General features: G+C 35.4%; 2 protein-coding genes across 2 annotated transcripts in view; one reads left to right on the top strand and one right to left on the bottom strand.

Moving 5' to 3' along the window:
- Positions 1–16,522, top strand: part of LOC136038223 (ER degradation-enhancing alpha-mannosidase-like protein 3) — a 104,311-nt gene that overhangs the window by 62,935 nt on the left and 24,854 nt on the right. Inside the window, exons 10-11 of the mRNA XM_065721315.1 lie at positions 3,704–3,863; positions 4,825–5,010. Of these exons, the coding sequence (XP_065577387.1) occupies positions 3,704–3,863; positions 4,825–5,010 (346 nt within the window). The remainder of the gene's footprint in view (positions 1–3,703; positions 3,864–4,824; positions 5,011–16,522) is intronic.
- On the bottom strand, positions 9,182–16,446 carry LOC136038224 (uncharacterized). Its single transcript, XM_065721316.1, has 2 exons — positions 16,343–16,446; positions 9,182–10,385 (listed from the first exon to the last, which is right to left on the bottom strand). The coding sequence occupies exon 2, from the start codon at positions 10,383–10,385 to the stop codon at positions 9,360–9,362; it is 1,026 nt and encodes a 341-aa protein (XP_065577388.1). The 5' UTR covers positions 16,343–16,446; the 3' UTR covers positions 9,182–9,359.

The following is a 16,522-nucleotide window of genomic DNA, read 5'->3' as shown; positions in this document are numbered from 1 at the left end:
AAAACTAAAAAAATATGAGTAAATATATATAAAAATAAGTTGTTTGTGGGTTATGTCTGTCTGTCTGTCTGTCGAGTGACGTCGTGTTTGTCCGCATATGACGTCTGAATTATTTCACACTAATACAAAAGAAGAAAAAAAACTAAAAAAGGTAAAAACTACAAAAAAAAACTAAAAAGAAAAAAAATAAAAAAGCTAAAAACTAAAAAAAACTAAAAAAAGGTAAAAAACTAAAATTAAAAAAAAATGAAAAAACTAAAAAAAAGGCAAAAACTAAAAAAAAAACTAAAAATTAATAAAAAAACTAAAAAAACTAAAAAAAACTAAAAAAACTAAAAAAAGGTAAAAAACAAAAAAAAAACTAAAAACTAAAAAAGAAAAAACTAAAAAAAGGAAAAAACTGAAAAATAAGAGAAAAAGAAAACTAAAAAAAATATTAATAAATAAAAAAATATAAATATAAATATAATATAAATTAGCAATCAACAAAGCACCGAGACACAAATGACGACCGGGACACAGGGAGTATAAATGACGACCAGGACATAAGTAAAAAAAAAAAACTAAAAAAACTAAAAAAAGACCGGGACACCGGGACACAAGGAATATAAATGACGCCCGGGACACTCAAAGAGAAATCACAGACTGGAACACCGGGACACAAATGACCACCGGGACACAGGGAATATAAATGACGACCGGGACACAGGGACATAACTACAAAGGGGACGCCGGGGTGCACAGGGGGATATATAAATGACGATGGCGACTCAGGGAATGGTCGATTAGCAATCACCATCAACAAAGCTCAAGGGCAATCATTAGAATCATGAGGTATAGATCTGAATACGGATTGTTTTCCCATGGACCATTATATGTTGCATGTTCAAGAGTCGGTAAACCTGAAAATCTATTTATATGCACAGACAATGGGACAGCAAAGAATGTTGTATATTCGCAAGTTTTACGTAGTTAAAAACATATATATATATATATATATATATATATATATATATATATATATATATATATATATATATATATATATATATATATATATATATATATATATATATATATATATATATATATATATATATATATATATATATATATATATATATATATATATATATATATATATCTATATTCACAGGTGGGACATAGGGACACAACTACAATGGCGCGTAACTAATATGGCGCGTAACGACTTACGCGCGCGGGGGGGGCTTGGGGGGGGCGCGAAGCGCCCCCACCAACTAGGTGTTGGGGTGGCGCGAAGCGCCACCCCAACAGCTAGTGCTTTATAAAATATAATTTGTACTACCGCTTTATATAAGTATTTAATTTGTACTAACATTTCTTTTTGGGCTATTCGTTTCAGCTTATCTTTTTTTAATGTCATGATGTCAATAAGTATCATTCGCCTACGATGTTAATAATAATATATCCATTAATATTTGATTGGCATTGTCAGATCTTGATTGGTGTAGAATTGTGGCTAGATTCTTAAATCTAAATTTTATCCACATTTTGGTAGATTACTAAGGATGAAGCTAGGGTAAAAAGAGGGAGGGAAAACGGACAATATTGTTCCTATAAAATATCCCAGTAGCGAAGATCAAACCAAGTTTCTGACCAAAGACAGTAGTTTGCTAAATGTTACGTTTCTGAATTTTTAAGTGGATTTTTTTTTTCTATATCTAATGTTGTGATTTAAATTCAGATGTTGTGGAATGCACATTCTCTTTAAATTATTTCCTTAATGCCAGTTTTTTAAGTTTAGTTTGCCTAGTTTACCTGATTGATCAGGTAAAACTAGGCTAATTTCAAATCTAATCTTAAATTACCTAGCTTATCCGGTAAGCTTTAGTACTTGGTTTACCAGATTTGATTAAGTAGGTCTAATTATAATTGGGATCGTTTATATATAAAAAAGGAGATAATTTTCGACTTCGGAGATGGTCCCAGCTGTACTAATGGGCTGATAGTCATTTGTGGTAAATTTAAGTAATTTTTTTCTGTGATCTTGAATTGTTGAGCATAGTTAAAAGGTCCGGAAATTATGTCTTTGAGGATGATCACCCCCTCACAGCCCTCAGAGCAAGTGTTGTAAATTATGCCCTGAGAGGTTTTTATTGAAAGGGTGGTCGTTTAAACTTTGGAGGGGCTCATTAGATTGGTAATCAGAAGTTCTAGTGTCCTTTCTAAAATTCGAAGTGATCGGAGGATAGATGGCAGGTCTTATTAAAATCAGGATCGTGCATAAATTGAATCCTAAACAGTTGCAGGGGCATGTAGCATGAGACTTTTTATTATTTTCTTACTTCAGTTTATCTTTTTGTTTTATTAGTTTCGTCTTCTTAAATTTAAATCTTAATTAATTAAGGTTTCATCATCTTTAGTTGGAAAATAAACTTATAATTCATATGCTAAAATGTAGTCCCATGATTCAGCTAAATACGGTATTTTCATTGGTTTATTGTCTTTTTAGAATTTACCTGTGAATTTTTACCTGTGTTCCATTTTGTTTCTACTTGAAGAAAAGACGAGTTTAATTTTTTCCGAGAAAATATATTTTCTCAATGTTTGTATTTTTTCTGGTTATTCATGATTACAACTAGGTCTCCCTTCTCAATTCACTTTAAAAGAAACAGAGTTAATAGCAATTTGAAAGCTGTTAAACCTTTTTCAAAGCAAATGGAAAGCAAGGTCAACTGAAAAAATTAAAAAGAAATGAGGGAAGAGAGAGAGAGAGAGAGAGAGAGAGAGAGAGAGAGAGAGAGAGAGAGAGAGAGAGAGAGAGAGAGAGAGAGAGAGAAAGAGAGAGAGAGAGAGAGAGAGAGAGAGAGAGAGAGAGAGAGAGAGATACAGATAACTTTCAGATACAGTTTTTTTTTATTGGAGTGGGTTAAACCTATATAGGTTTACATATACACTATACACTATATGGTGTGTAAAGATTATCCACCTTCCACAAATAATTTCTGACGTTTCCTACATAATTCACCTGTTTTTTTTCTTCAAACGAATGGAGTCAATTATGGGAGGGAGAGGGTATATGCCCTCCTAGATTTCTCCTCTCACAATAGACTTTGAAAAATACCCTTTTTTGGGGGAGAGAGAGAGAGAGAGAGAGAGAGAGGAGAGAGAGAGAGAGAGAGAGAGAGAGAGAGAGAGAGAGAGAGAGAGAGAGAGAGAGAGAGAGAGAGAGAGAGAGAGAGAGAGAGAGAGAGAGAGAGAGAGAGAGAGGAGTGAGAAGCTAGAGTAAAAAAGGAGGAGGTGTAGAAATATGGGATAATACAAACTAATTACCAGCAACCATATTATAATAAAAAAAAAATAATTAAAGGTATAGGCTTAAAGGGAAGCATTTATGCAACCATATAGATTAATAATTATACTATGTATTAATTAATTATAGATTAATTTTAAAAAAGCCGGAATTGGCCGTAGGGACTGTAGAAATTTCAGCTCAATCGGGAAAAATTATTTAATTATTGACAATCAATGGGATTTGTAGTTCTGTACCTTCATGCATAGTTTTTGAACCGATTATTAGTTCGTGTTCTGGTTCAATAATTAAGAGTGTATCTACAGTAGCAAAACATTAAGTTTTACTTTGTCCCATGGAAGATGGTTCTCAACATTCTTCATGTATTGATGTCAGTTTACCTCTTAATCGGAATTTTTTTTTTTCCAGGATGGATTCATTTGTACTGACAGAAACATTTAAATATCTCTACCTGTTATTTGAAGAACCTTCAGAACTTAAAATAGATGTGGACCAGTTCATTTTTACCACAGAAGCCCATTTACTACCATTATCCTTAGCTCGGTTGAATAATCCTACTGATATTTCTGTAAGTTCCCTTTCAAGATTTATATCCTTAACTATGGAAAATAACACCCTAATTGATGGATGTGTAAGCATAAACGCACATAGGTTAGGAAGATTCCTTTTTTTCTCCCTAAAGTTGTCTGAACCCCCCCCCCCCCCCGAAAAATAATTTCCTTTTTGTTGTGCTCTTTTTCTTCATTACCTTTTTATCAGAATAGTCATTATGAAGTCTCAATTGAAAAATAGTGGTGTCAAGGGCCCTTCGTTTATGGGCAATAACATGGATAAGAAGGATACTGCTAATAATGCTGCAGTAGAATTTTCCTTAGCATTGAAGTTATAGCCTATCCAGCTATATGTTGGAATGGCTTTTGGCTTGTAAGAATAGAAAGGCTTAATCTTTTCTGATTGTTGTACATCTAAAAATAATAAAAATCTGAAAAGGAAAACAAGGACAGTTCTGATTGCCTTGTACATGTATGAAGACTAGACAGAATCTGTTGTTTGAAATTTGTGTATAAGCTTCCTGATGATTAGAATCGTTTCGATAAAGTCTTAACTGATGTAACCAGTGTTACATCAGTTAAGACAGGGCTTGGGGTTTTTAAAGCTTAGGCTTGGGGTTTTCTTGCTGTTTTTAAGACATGTTTCGTCGTTGTTACGTCTAAAGATTGTTTCCAAAATTTCCAAAATCCCAAAATATCTACTAAAAACTGTTTACAGAGCTGGATTCAAAGGGGGATCAGCAGGGCAATATACGTTCAATCACCCTTCATGTGTCATCTATATTACCCTGGTCGTCCATTTAGTTTTTAAGAATCGCGAATAGAATTCTCTATCTGACTCCTAAAAACTATAATTTTTTTTGTAGGATCACTAATTGCTTTTCCTCTTCTGATTTGTAGCAATTCCCTTATTTTTATCTTTTCTGATTTGTTGTTAAATTAAATACGTTGCTACTAGTTTCTTCCTTTCCTGCGTAGGTAAATCGAACTGATGATACTCTAGAAGAGTCAGAAATACAAAGATCATGCCCAGCTCCTAAATATTTATATAGTGGTGATATTAGTTTTTTCCAAGATGTCAGAAGAGGAGTCAAAGAATCCATGGCAATTCTTGATCCAGTTCCAAAAATTACATCCAGAAGGTTATTACCTGCAGAGTTCCAGGTATGTTTTTTTAATACTTTTCTATGAATTTCATGACTTGTTTTCACCGTATTAAAAAAAAAAAACGCATAACAATATGCAGCATTGCAAGATATGAGATATTGTGATACTCATAGGAGCACTCATCTGAGGTCAAATGCAGCTGAGCACGGCCCTCTGCCCCTCTCTGTTTAGAGCTTCTTTTTTAGTATAAGATGTATTTCTGTAAATATCTCCTTATGAACTCTTCTCAATCCTTTCTAGGAGTGAAACTCCGCTCAAATGGAGACATCCGGCTTTTATTTTGTGTCTAGATGGGACAGAGACCACAATCAGTGAATTAATATCCCTGAAAATATTTTCACTTCGCAGTTAGGAACATGCAATTTAGTGACAATACAATTAAAAGCTTTTTTTAATGTTCTGGGAGGGGGGCACTCCCTCTCCGATTCGTGCCATTGTTGTTAACCTCAGAAAGGGTTGAAATGAGAGACGTATAGGAAAGCTATGTAAAAATGGACATTTCTGGGGTAGGAGAAAAAGGATTAGTTGACAGATCCATTACAGAAATGTTTCTAGCATTTTTCGAAAAATAAAAATAAGTTATTGGGAAGGGAGAAAATATGTTATAAAAGACGGTTTTATAATATACAAAATTCCAAAAACCACATTGAACTAATTGGTGAGTTCAAATATCCTAGCAGCTGAATATTCGAGGTCAGATAAAGTTAAGCATATTTTAGATGTTATTTCAGTTAAAATATTTGTGTGGCTGTATATTAAAGAAGATACAATTTAATTGTAGACACAGGTATTCAGAAGAAAATTGAATTGTCTTCATAATACATGTGTTTCTTCTGTAGTTGTTCCACAGAGCCATGTTAGAAATAAAATTGTAGTTCCTTATATATGTGGTTTCCAATCCAATTATTAATCGAAGTATTAATGGAAGTATATAAGAGTCAAAACACTTATCTTTACATATTTCCTGGTCCTCTGAAGAAAACGTGCTTTGGTTCTTATTTCCTTTGTTGGTGGTCACAGGGTATAGTATGTGATAACCCATATGGGTATATACACCTAGTGGATACAACCCCTAAAAACGAAAAGTTGTTTGGGATACATCTTGTATTAGTCTTTTAATTTGACACTATCTTACTTTTTAGTTTTATTTTGGTTAAGATCCTTTAAAACTTAAATGCTTTAAAGTTCCATTTCAATTTGTCTCTTTTTTACGTGTTCAAATATGCGTGTTTCACAAGTTTAAATACGTGGGTAACGCAGTAGCGCTGTCTAAGTAAAAAGCAATGGGGGCACAATGTATTATTTATTTCTTTATTTACTATTATTTTTACCAGGGCATTTTGTATCGAAGGAGTTGTCGTAGAAACTCCTAAAAGGGGTCATTCGATAGGAAATTATTAATAGGCCCTATTAATAGTCGAAAGGGATTGGAGGGCAACCAACCCCCCTCTCACGCCCATCATTTCCCCAAACACATCCAATCCATATTTTAAGATAGCCATGTTCAGCATATTTAAAAGGTCAGGAAGTTATGTCTTTGAAGATGATCACACCCCCACAACCCTCAGAGCAAGTGTTATAAATTATCCCATGAGGACATATAAGGTTTATATAGAAAGGGTGGTCTTAAACTTTGGTGGGGCTTATTAGATTGGTAATCAGAAGTTCTATTGCCCTTTTAAAATTCGAAGTTACAGATACCCCCCCCCCATATCTCGTATGCTCCCAAAGTGCATGTGATAGAAATTTGGTTGTGGCCATTTGTTGTCGTAGAACCTTTGAAAAAGGCTCATTCGATTGGCAATTGAAAGGGCTAGTGCTCTTTTTATATTCAAAAGTGATTGGAGGGCAATAAGCCCCCCCCTATGCCCCTCAATTCCCACAACACAGCTAATCAAAATTTTTAGATTGCCATTTTGTTCAGTGTAGTTGAAAGGTCTGGAAATTTTGTCTTGAGGATGACAATACCCCCCCCCCTCTCCCAAGCCCTCAGCACAACTCCGGAGGGGGTTCATTGGATTAGAAATCAGATGTTATAATGCCCTTTTTAAGAGTCAGAGTGAACGGGTGAGAGCCTCCCCCCACGTCTTATTTTCCCCAAATGTATCCAGTAGAAATTTTGAGATTGCCATTTGTTCAAAAATAGTCCAAAGATCATATAACAAGATCCTTGAAGGGTCGGAGTGGTCGTGTGAACTTTAGAAGAGGCTTATTTGATTGTAAAACTAAGTTTCTAGTTCCCTTTTAAGAGTCAAACATGATGTAGAGTAACTAGCCCCCTCCCCCTCCTTGACATCTTCTTTTCTCGGCACACATTCAATTGAAATTGTGAGATAGTCATTTTGTTTATCGATAGTCAAAAATCATTTAACTATGTCTATAGGGTGGACACAATCCGTGAGCTCAGGGCCCATGGGCAAGAGTTGTAAGTTATGCACCAGGGGATATAAGGTTTTTATGGAACGTGTGGTCGTATAAACTTTGGATCGGATGGAGCTCATTTGATTGGGAGTCGGAAGTTATAGTGCCCTTTTTAAGAGTAAAAATGGATGGAGGGCAATGTGCCCCCTCTCAAGTATACCATTCCTCAAAACATGTCCGATCGAAATTTTAAGAGAGCTAGAGCTATTCTGTTCAGCCTTATTGAAAGGTTCAGTAATAATGTATTTGGGGATGTCAACCTCCCTACAGTCCTCGCAACAAGGGTTGTAAGTTCAGCAATTCGTTCATTGTTTACATATAGTATATGTTATTGGGAGAGGTATGCATGTTTGAACTTTACTGTCCAAGAAGACGAGAGGTAATCAGGTGAGCCTTTCAGACAATGTCGAGGACAGTGATGAACTAAATCAAAAACTGTTGTGTATACGGATTGTCAAAAGGGTGTAAAATGGGAATAACTGAGTATTAATTCGGAAAATTCAGGCAATCATAAGGGATATGATCAAAAAGGCAATATTTGCATGCTATCAGTATTACTGCAACTACCATCACCACTACTACTACACTACTCCATTTACAATATTGAGGGGAAATTTCAACTAAATCGAAAGATGATGTGTGTATGCACATTGTCAAAATAGTGTATTTCAAGAATTGATTTTGGTATTAATTTGGAACTTTCAGAGAATGCTTCAAGGGGAAGGTCGTCTCATCAAAAGGCAATATGTGCACATTACTGCTAATACTACTGTTACTTCTACTGCTACTAGTACTACTTCTTTTGCGACTACTTGTAAGGTAAAGAACCTTGAGATGAAAATTCCAAGAAATATATGAATATACTGGTTATCAAAAAGACATCTCAACAATTTCATAGCAATGTTTAATTGTATTAAGTTGAATTTTTCTAACAGCTCAAGTGTAACCTTAGATTAAAAAAAAATCATTGTCCTCCTCCCCCAGCTAACTTTTTGTGAATCGAAGCAACTGTCCAAAATATGCTAATGCTCCCTTACATCAAGATTTCTAATTAATTTACATCAGTCGACACCAATGTTAGATTTTCTTTAAAAGTATAAGATAGAGTCTATTTTGGGCACTGTTTCATTAAAATGCCTTATCAAGACTGCCATTTACTATTTAACACTATCAGAAAACAAACTTTTGTAACAAAAAAATTGCAATTTTATGTTAGTTGAACTTATCTACAGCCCCTGAGATATGAAAAGAAGCTCTTGAGTTTCTTTTTTCAAGTCTTCCATTTTAGCACTTCAGTTTCCTGGCGATACTGGGAGGTTGTCTCTCTTACCTCACTTTAAATCTCTACAGAATTTATCCTTAGTTTGAAAAACAGGTCTAGAATCCACTTTGTATCCTAGAAACTACCTTGTTAAATTACATAGCCCTAGGAGAAGTGGACTTCGAGCCGTGGCGAAAAAAAGTGGTGTGGTTTTCTAGCGTTACTTGAAGAAATAGCAGGAAGGGGGGGGGGGGATAAAAACTTAAGTGTTTCCTGGACTCTAAAAGTGGTGGATCCTAGAAGTAGTAGACCGCTCTGCTCGCGTGGTTGAAGTTTACTTTTTGTGTAGTTTTCCAAAAAAAAAAATTTAGTGTTGACTACTACATAAATGCCACTTCTCAAGTTTCCATAGTATATTCTTGCCACGTTTAAAGATTTTTGAATAGCTTCATTTAATCCAGGTACAGTGCAAAATTTCTAAATAAGCCTAACTTTATCACAAATTAGTGTTATTTCAAATTGCGAATCAACTAATCTTGCCTACTGAAGTTCAAAAAGACTCAAATACTAAGGTTTAATGAGAACAAAACTGAGCTTGACATTTTGATGAAATTTGCATAAATAAGACAATAAATAAATGAGAACGGAATTTTCAGAGGTCATATCATTTCCAGGTGGGACAGAAAATATCTTCACATTTCCTTGCTACTCGGAATACCCCCAAAAATGGATGGAAGCTCTTGTGAGCAATTAGCTTCATAAACGAGCCAAGCTTCGTGCGTATTTTATCATTCTTAATTAGCCTGCCCACCTCACATAGCTTTCTTCTAGCGCATGCCTGCGTTTCCAGTGCACTGAAAATAAGAGATGTGGCTGCATCCAAGCCTTCATGGTCAAGTACTGGTCTTGCTAGCGCCGCCCACTGTTTGTCGACTTCTTTATTTTTATTTGCTTCCGTTTGTTTTGTATCAGCTGCTAAATTTACTTGTGCCGAAGAAATATGGTGAAGACTTGCCTGATGGTACAACTCAGCTATGAGGTCGGAGGCTGTAGTTTCACAATCATCAACCAGTTTGTCACTATTTCTTATCTGATTATTTTGATCGTCCTTAGAATCTCCTGTCGTAGTATATAGAGTATCAGATAAAACGGCGCCTCTTTTATTTTTACTGTTCTTGCCACGTCCCCGCATGTGATGATTTCTACTGGTGGAGGATGTATTCTTTGCTCCACGCCGGTGCCACCACATACCATCAGCCGGTGGGTTAGTGTTTTTTCTTTGTTTTTGATTGTCTCTAGAATCTCTTTTCATAGTTTGTGGGGTGTCGGGAAAAATAAGGTCTCGTTTCTTTCTACTGTCCCCTTTACGACTTCGTGAGTGATGATTTTTGTCTTTTGATATGTTCTTTGTTTCACGTCTACGCCTCCGTCGATCATCAAAGAAACCGGCATCTAAAGCAAATTGTGGCGCAAAGTGATCTAGCTCAGCAATGACGATATCTCGTTGGATTCGTGTAGATGCAGCTGGGCCTTCCTCTTTGGATTGACTCAGTAGCTGACAGTTTCTTTTCATGAAAGTTGATGGAAGAAGAAGTTGTGTTGAGGAGGAGGGAAATTGTGGCGTTAGTGCGAATTGATTTGGTGAAGATCCCAATTGACTAAACCCAGCCAATGCATTCATATTGTTCATCTGCAAAAAACAAAAAAAAAAATTAAAAAAATTTAAAAAAAGACATAAAATAAAGATATAGCAATATAATATAATATAGTATAATATATAAAATAATATAGTATATAAAATAACGATATTAAAAAATAAAAACAAGGAAATATAAAAAGTCTAGGATTATTGCAAAAAGTGAATCGATCATTATGCGTACACACTGATTGATTAGTACGTAAAGATTCATTTTGTATGTAATTCTTGATTACTGGTAAATACTGAGAACTTGTACGCTTCTGTATTTCTGTCAAAATAAAGCGTATTTTCAAAAAATTATTTTTTCATTATATTTTATAAATATATTTTATAATTATATTTTCAAAAATTGAATCCCCTGCAATGTATCCACGGGCGAAAAGGCTTCTCTCTGCTTGTGTCTCTAATTATATTATCATTGCTACCATTTTAGTGAGTGTAGGGGCAATTTTCCAGGCATTGTTTGTATTATTTTTGGCTACTTTGTACTTTATTAAATAAATAAAAAATAAAAAAGGTTTTTTTCAACCAAATTAAGGAGCAACATTGAAACTTATAACGAAAAGAGATTATCATGGTTACGAAGGAGGCTGCCCCTTCCTTAGTCCTCACTCATTACGTTAATGAGAGGATTTGGACCGAAACATCGGACTTTCGCGTTAAGAGCAAGAGTTGGGGAAGGGGTGTTCCCCTCATACAGAATAATTTCTGTTTGTTTTACGCTTTAATGTTGCTCCTTACTTTAAGTTGGAAAATTTATCTAGACTTTTAAATAACTTCTGATTGTTTTTCAAATCGTGACGGGAAATCCCCTCTCTTGTGAAAAAATTCCCTGGAAAATACCTCCCCACAGAAATTATCCCCATAGAAAACTTACTCTGGTCTAAATAGCCCCTCCCCAGGAAAATTATTTTGGTGTGTTCCCCGAAATGGACCGCAAATTCTCCCCGGAAAATGACCCCCCCCATGAAAGTTTTCCCCAGAGAAATGTCCGGATGTTTCAAAATAGCAAATACCATATGTAAACAATGGGCAAATTTCATAACTTACAGCCCTCTCCTCCTCATGTGTAAAGATTCTTTGGAATCTTTCCACGGAAAACTATCACCGTTGAGAATCCACCCCCAAAAAATTACTAATGTTTACGAATAACAAATATTATATGTAAGCAATCGGGAAATTGCACAATTTATATCCCTTTTCCCATGGGCCGTGCCATCCCAAAAGACATAGTTATGAGACATCTCAACTCTGCCGAATCAAATAGCTATTCCAAAATTTGTGTCGGATGTCATAGGGGGAAAACGATGTGAGAGGGTGACTAATGCCCTCCAATGTTCTCAGTCATTTAAAAGGAGTACTATAACTATTATTTTCTGTTCGAATCAGCCCTCTCTCAATATTCATTTCAGTCTTATGCAAGTCTTGTGCAAATCTTCCATAAGACTGAAAAAGCATTTTCAGTCTTATGCAAGCTTTGATGGTAAAAGTTTGGTTATAAATCACAAAATTGGGTTGAAAACCCCAATCTAACCTGTCGCTATCCAACCTTGCATAAAACTGGAAATGTTGACTGTTAACGCTGACTAAATCTAAAAAAAGTTATTTTAGACATTCGCCAATTTCATACATTTATGGTAACATATAGGCTATATTCTAGGCGTTTACCACCCCAGAAAATACCCCTCCCCCACGGAAAATATTTGAGATTTTTATTTGAGTTTTTTTTTCTTTTTTAGTTTCCGTAAGGGGAAGGAATTTTGGTACTATACGCCACTCACTCAAGTTTACGGAGCACAAAACTCGAGAACAACCCTGTTTATTCGTTCGTTTCTTTCAAATTAGCGCGAGACAAGACAAATCACAGAATAAATAGGAAATATATAATTTGGGTTATGTAGTTGCACATAAGGGATTAAGCATTTGGACAGTTTAAAGTCAGAAAACAATTACTTCTTCATAATATGCAGAATAATTGTATCTAACACATTTTGCATGCAGACCTTCTATGATTTACCCCCCCCCCCTCTAATGTGCAAATATATAGCCCAAATTTGTTTCTACAGTAAGGAAGAAACTGGTTTGTTCTCGAAACTGGTTTTACGCATCGTAAACTTGAGTAAATGGCGTATAGTATGTACCGGAATTTTTCATGGAGAGAGAACCAGATTTCCCGGTATTATTTAAGAAGGATCAGAAATTAAATAAAAAAAAAGTTTTTTCAGCTGAAAATAAGGAGCAATATCAAACATTAAAACGAACAGAAATTATTAAGTATGTGAAAGGGGTTGCCTTCTCCTCAAGACCTTGCTCTTTACGCTGAATTTTTTTTTATAGAATTTTAAAACAATGTGTATCGTTCTAATTAAACGACCATTGTGGTTCAGGGACCGTTCTTAAAGAATTAGGATAAAAAGTCAAACTTCAGCGTAAAAAGCAAGATCTTGTGGAAGGGGTAGACTTTAGATAGACTTTGCTATTTTTAAACCCCCCTAGTTTCGTCCTTATAGATTGTTTCTGTCAAAAAATACTACCATTGTTTCGGGTAAGGGCATACTCTCATACACTTTTAATAGTTAGACTTGAGGTGAAGAGGATCTGGTCCATTCCCCCTGAAATCTCCGTGCCACAAGCTTTACCCGGAAGTATATTATCCGGTAAAAAGTAGGTTACTCGTCTGCCAGTGGTTAGACGTTGCTGACCCAATTAATTGAGTTATTCAAGCCCTTGACAGTTTAGCCAGATAATTCAGTAGATAAACATTATTATTATTCGATTTTCATTGCGTCAATATATCTAGAAAAATGCTAACAGAATATAACTTGTAATAACTAGGCCTGCTATGAAATTGATAAAAAAATTATTTTACTATTTATGTTGGAAATCCCATATAAGCTCACACACACGCAAATTTTTTCTAGAAGGAAGGGGCAGTACTAACAACAAATCGTATAATCTGAATAAGAAATGCGCAGGAAATTGGGAAAGCTTATTATGAAGGGGGTGCTGGCTTTGAGGTGCATAATAGGCTATGTTTCACGGATCGGAATTGTGGTGGGATAGATTCTGGTTGGATATCTATGTATGTTTACTTATTAAGAATATCCTGTGGTTAAAATGTATTTCCAATGTATTGATTTTTTTATTTGCCTTGTAAAAGTAGCCTGTTTGCCTGTAAATTTATAATTAATTAAACTGTTTTTATTTGCCTATAAAAGTAAAGTATGCATTAAAATTTTACTTATAGTCAAGGCCATATCCAGGGGGAGGGGAGGGGGTTTTCAGGGATTTTTACCCCCCCCCCTGAAACGTAAGAAACGTGAATATAAAAAAAAATCTTGATATGTTTATTTTGTACCCCCTCCCCTCTCACCCTCACCAAAATCATGAATGGCACAGAATAGAGCAATACAACTTAATGCACACGAACTGGTCAATGCAAAAATGTTGGAAATGTGCCTGGCACCCTAGACAAGAGCCCAATTTGGCAAAAAAAAATAAAAACGAGCTGAATTTGTTAAACTTGTGCAATCTTGCTAATCAGGGTTACTGATTTTGTAAATAGGACTATTATATTCTGAGGAAACCTCGCAACTGTGCCGACTAAGTTACAGATTGAATTTAGTTTACCTGCTTCAGGGCGACATTTTCGAAACTAGGAAGTAAAATGCACATTGATAGGATACCCAGAAATGGTAGAGGCATAGACACAGAAATTTCTTCTTGGAGTTTACATGTATGTTAGGTCTTCCTAATACCGCAAGAAGTAGGCAAATTAAATGAAACAGAAAAAATCACCCCAGTTTTATTTACCCTTTTTAAGAATTTTTGTTGAAACAGATGACGGCAATGTATGAACGGGATCTTTGTGTCCACCCTCTAGCCAGTCCTAAAAGTTCCCTCCCACTCTCAAAACAAATTCGCATATTAATGTACGTCGTATCGAAAGATTTTGAGCCTAGATTTTTCCATTTGTCCTTGTTTTATCGGTGAATTATCCGGTGTTTCAACTTTGAGTTTGTGTTTTAGTTTTAAAACAGAAAAAATAGTAGTTTGATTGCTAATTAGAAATTTGGTATAGAAATTTAGTGCTTAAATCAGAATCTCTCCCATAGGCCATTCTCTCATTCTCTACAGGTTGGCTAAAATTTGTGCATATTTCAGTTGTGGGTAATAGTAAAAAAATATTCCATAGAGCAGATCATTGTAGTCTTTCAGGAGAGAGTATATTCTGTCACTGATTTAAAACTTTTGTGTCCTTCTTGTCAGCACTGCCCTCTTGTCAAATAAACTGCCCTTTGAGCTCCTGCAGTAATTGGATCAAATTTTCATGGTTTCCATTATAATCAGAACGGCCGAAAGGTAAAAATTGTACGGCCAGCGATTATCTTATCCGTATAGCCCTATGGGCAACGGCTCCAAATTATGGATAAGGTTCAGTAACACTGAAGTATGCGACACGTGATGAAGCTGGAGCCCTGGAGCTCACAGTTGGCCTCAGAGAAGTACACACGGTTTTGATAGTGGACGACGCCTCGTCGAAGAATCTATTTTGGAAAGAGAGAGAGGACCAAATTTTTAAACTTCAGTTCCCCAGGTCAGAATTTTTAAAAAACGAAGAATATATGAAACAATTGTTAAAGTATGTTTATGTGGGGATGGGCGAAACAAGTATGTATGCAGAAATTTGTCTCCTGCATTTCTGCAGAAATTAAAAAAAAGCAGAACTTCTAGAAAAAGCGCAAAAATTATAAACTATATTGAAAATACAGGACAGATATCGAGACGAGGGAGATGGCGAGACAGAATCTTTGAAACAGGAGGCGAAAGAGACCAGAAAAAATGGGCCCAAAGAAGGAATACACTTAAAACTATGCCCTCCAGGGTAGGGGATACAATTTTAAAAACAAATGAACAAAAAGAAACGCTCTTAAGTGTATGATTCACACCGATATGTCGTGAAATCTAGATAGATGCATAGCCCAGAATCCCCTGGATTTACGCTAGATTTAAGCTCAAAAGATGTATCGTTTAAAAAGGCAGCTTTTTTGGCGGAATCCAAGTGATCTGTAGTGTTTATGAGTATGAGTCGTTTTGATATCAACCACTTTACTACCATCCGCCAGGAAGAAATGGGGGTATAGCAGATTGGAAAAAATTAACATTTGAAAATACTTTGACAAACAAAAAGGATACCGTATATAAGACGAATCAAATCACCTGATCAAACGTTTTGACTTAGTTTGGTTGATTATAAATCGCAGTGGGGACAAAAAAAAATGTCATAACCTTTTTTGAATAATAGCAGTTAAATCTTAGCTCCTATCATGTTTAATGCAAGGGTAAAATTCTGGGTTAGAGCTTTTGGCAATCTTGAAAAGTAGTTAAGTCAATGAAACTCTCAGCGATAGATACATAGATAACCGTTGGGATGATTCAGTGATATAACCTTTGATGGCCTTTAACAATCTTTAAGTTGTAAAAGCAAAACCTTGCAAAATGGATCTTCGGCTCAGATTAGGTGCGACAAACATGTTTTTAGCCTCTTGCCTTTGCTCAGTCCCTATTTATAAGTTTTTAAAAATCGGTAAAACTGTTTCTTAGATATAGAAAAAAAAACCTTGATATTACTTAAAAAAAAGACTTGGATTTTCAAAATATAAAGCCCATGAAAAAGAGATCGAATACTTGAAATCCTGGTATAAACCGCCTTCCCTGAAAAATTTAACTATGGGGTCTTTTTTTAATGGGACAAGTAGCGAGTCTGTTGCCCAACCTTGCTACGGCGGGAATCAAACCCAGGGCCCCGTATTGTCAACCAGAGTATCAATCCCTTGTGCTACACGAAGGTCCTCGCAGCCTATATCCATACCAGTTTGATGAACGTGATGCAATTAATCAAGTTTTGGTAGTTTTGATGCTGGTAAAAAAACTGAAAATTTACATACCTTTTCTTTTGTATGAAAATAATTCCAATTGAAACCTCACTCAGATTCTTCCTACTATGCTCGCTTAACGTTTAACACTTACTAGACAGAAAAGTTAACTCCGCTTGCCTGTTTTCAATAAATCACTATTCGCGAAGATCATTCCTTTTTTTTTTCAACCAATAAAAAAGTTCTTTTTTA

This window comes from Artemia franciscana, chromosome 17 (genome assembly GCF_032884065.1).
Source record: "Artemia franciscana chromosome 17, ASM3288406v1, whole genome shotgun sequence".
Taxonomy (NCBI): domain Eukaryota; kingdom Metazoa; phylum Arthropoda; class Branchiopoda; order Anostraca; family Artemiidae; genus Artemia; species Artemia franciscana.
Note: the sequence above shows the minus strand (reverse complement) of the source record. Positions and strands in the feature narration are given on the sequence as shown.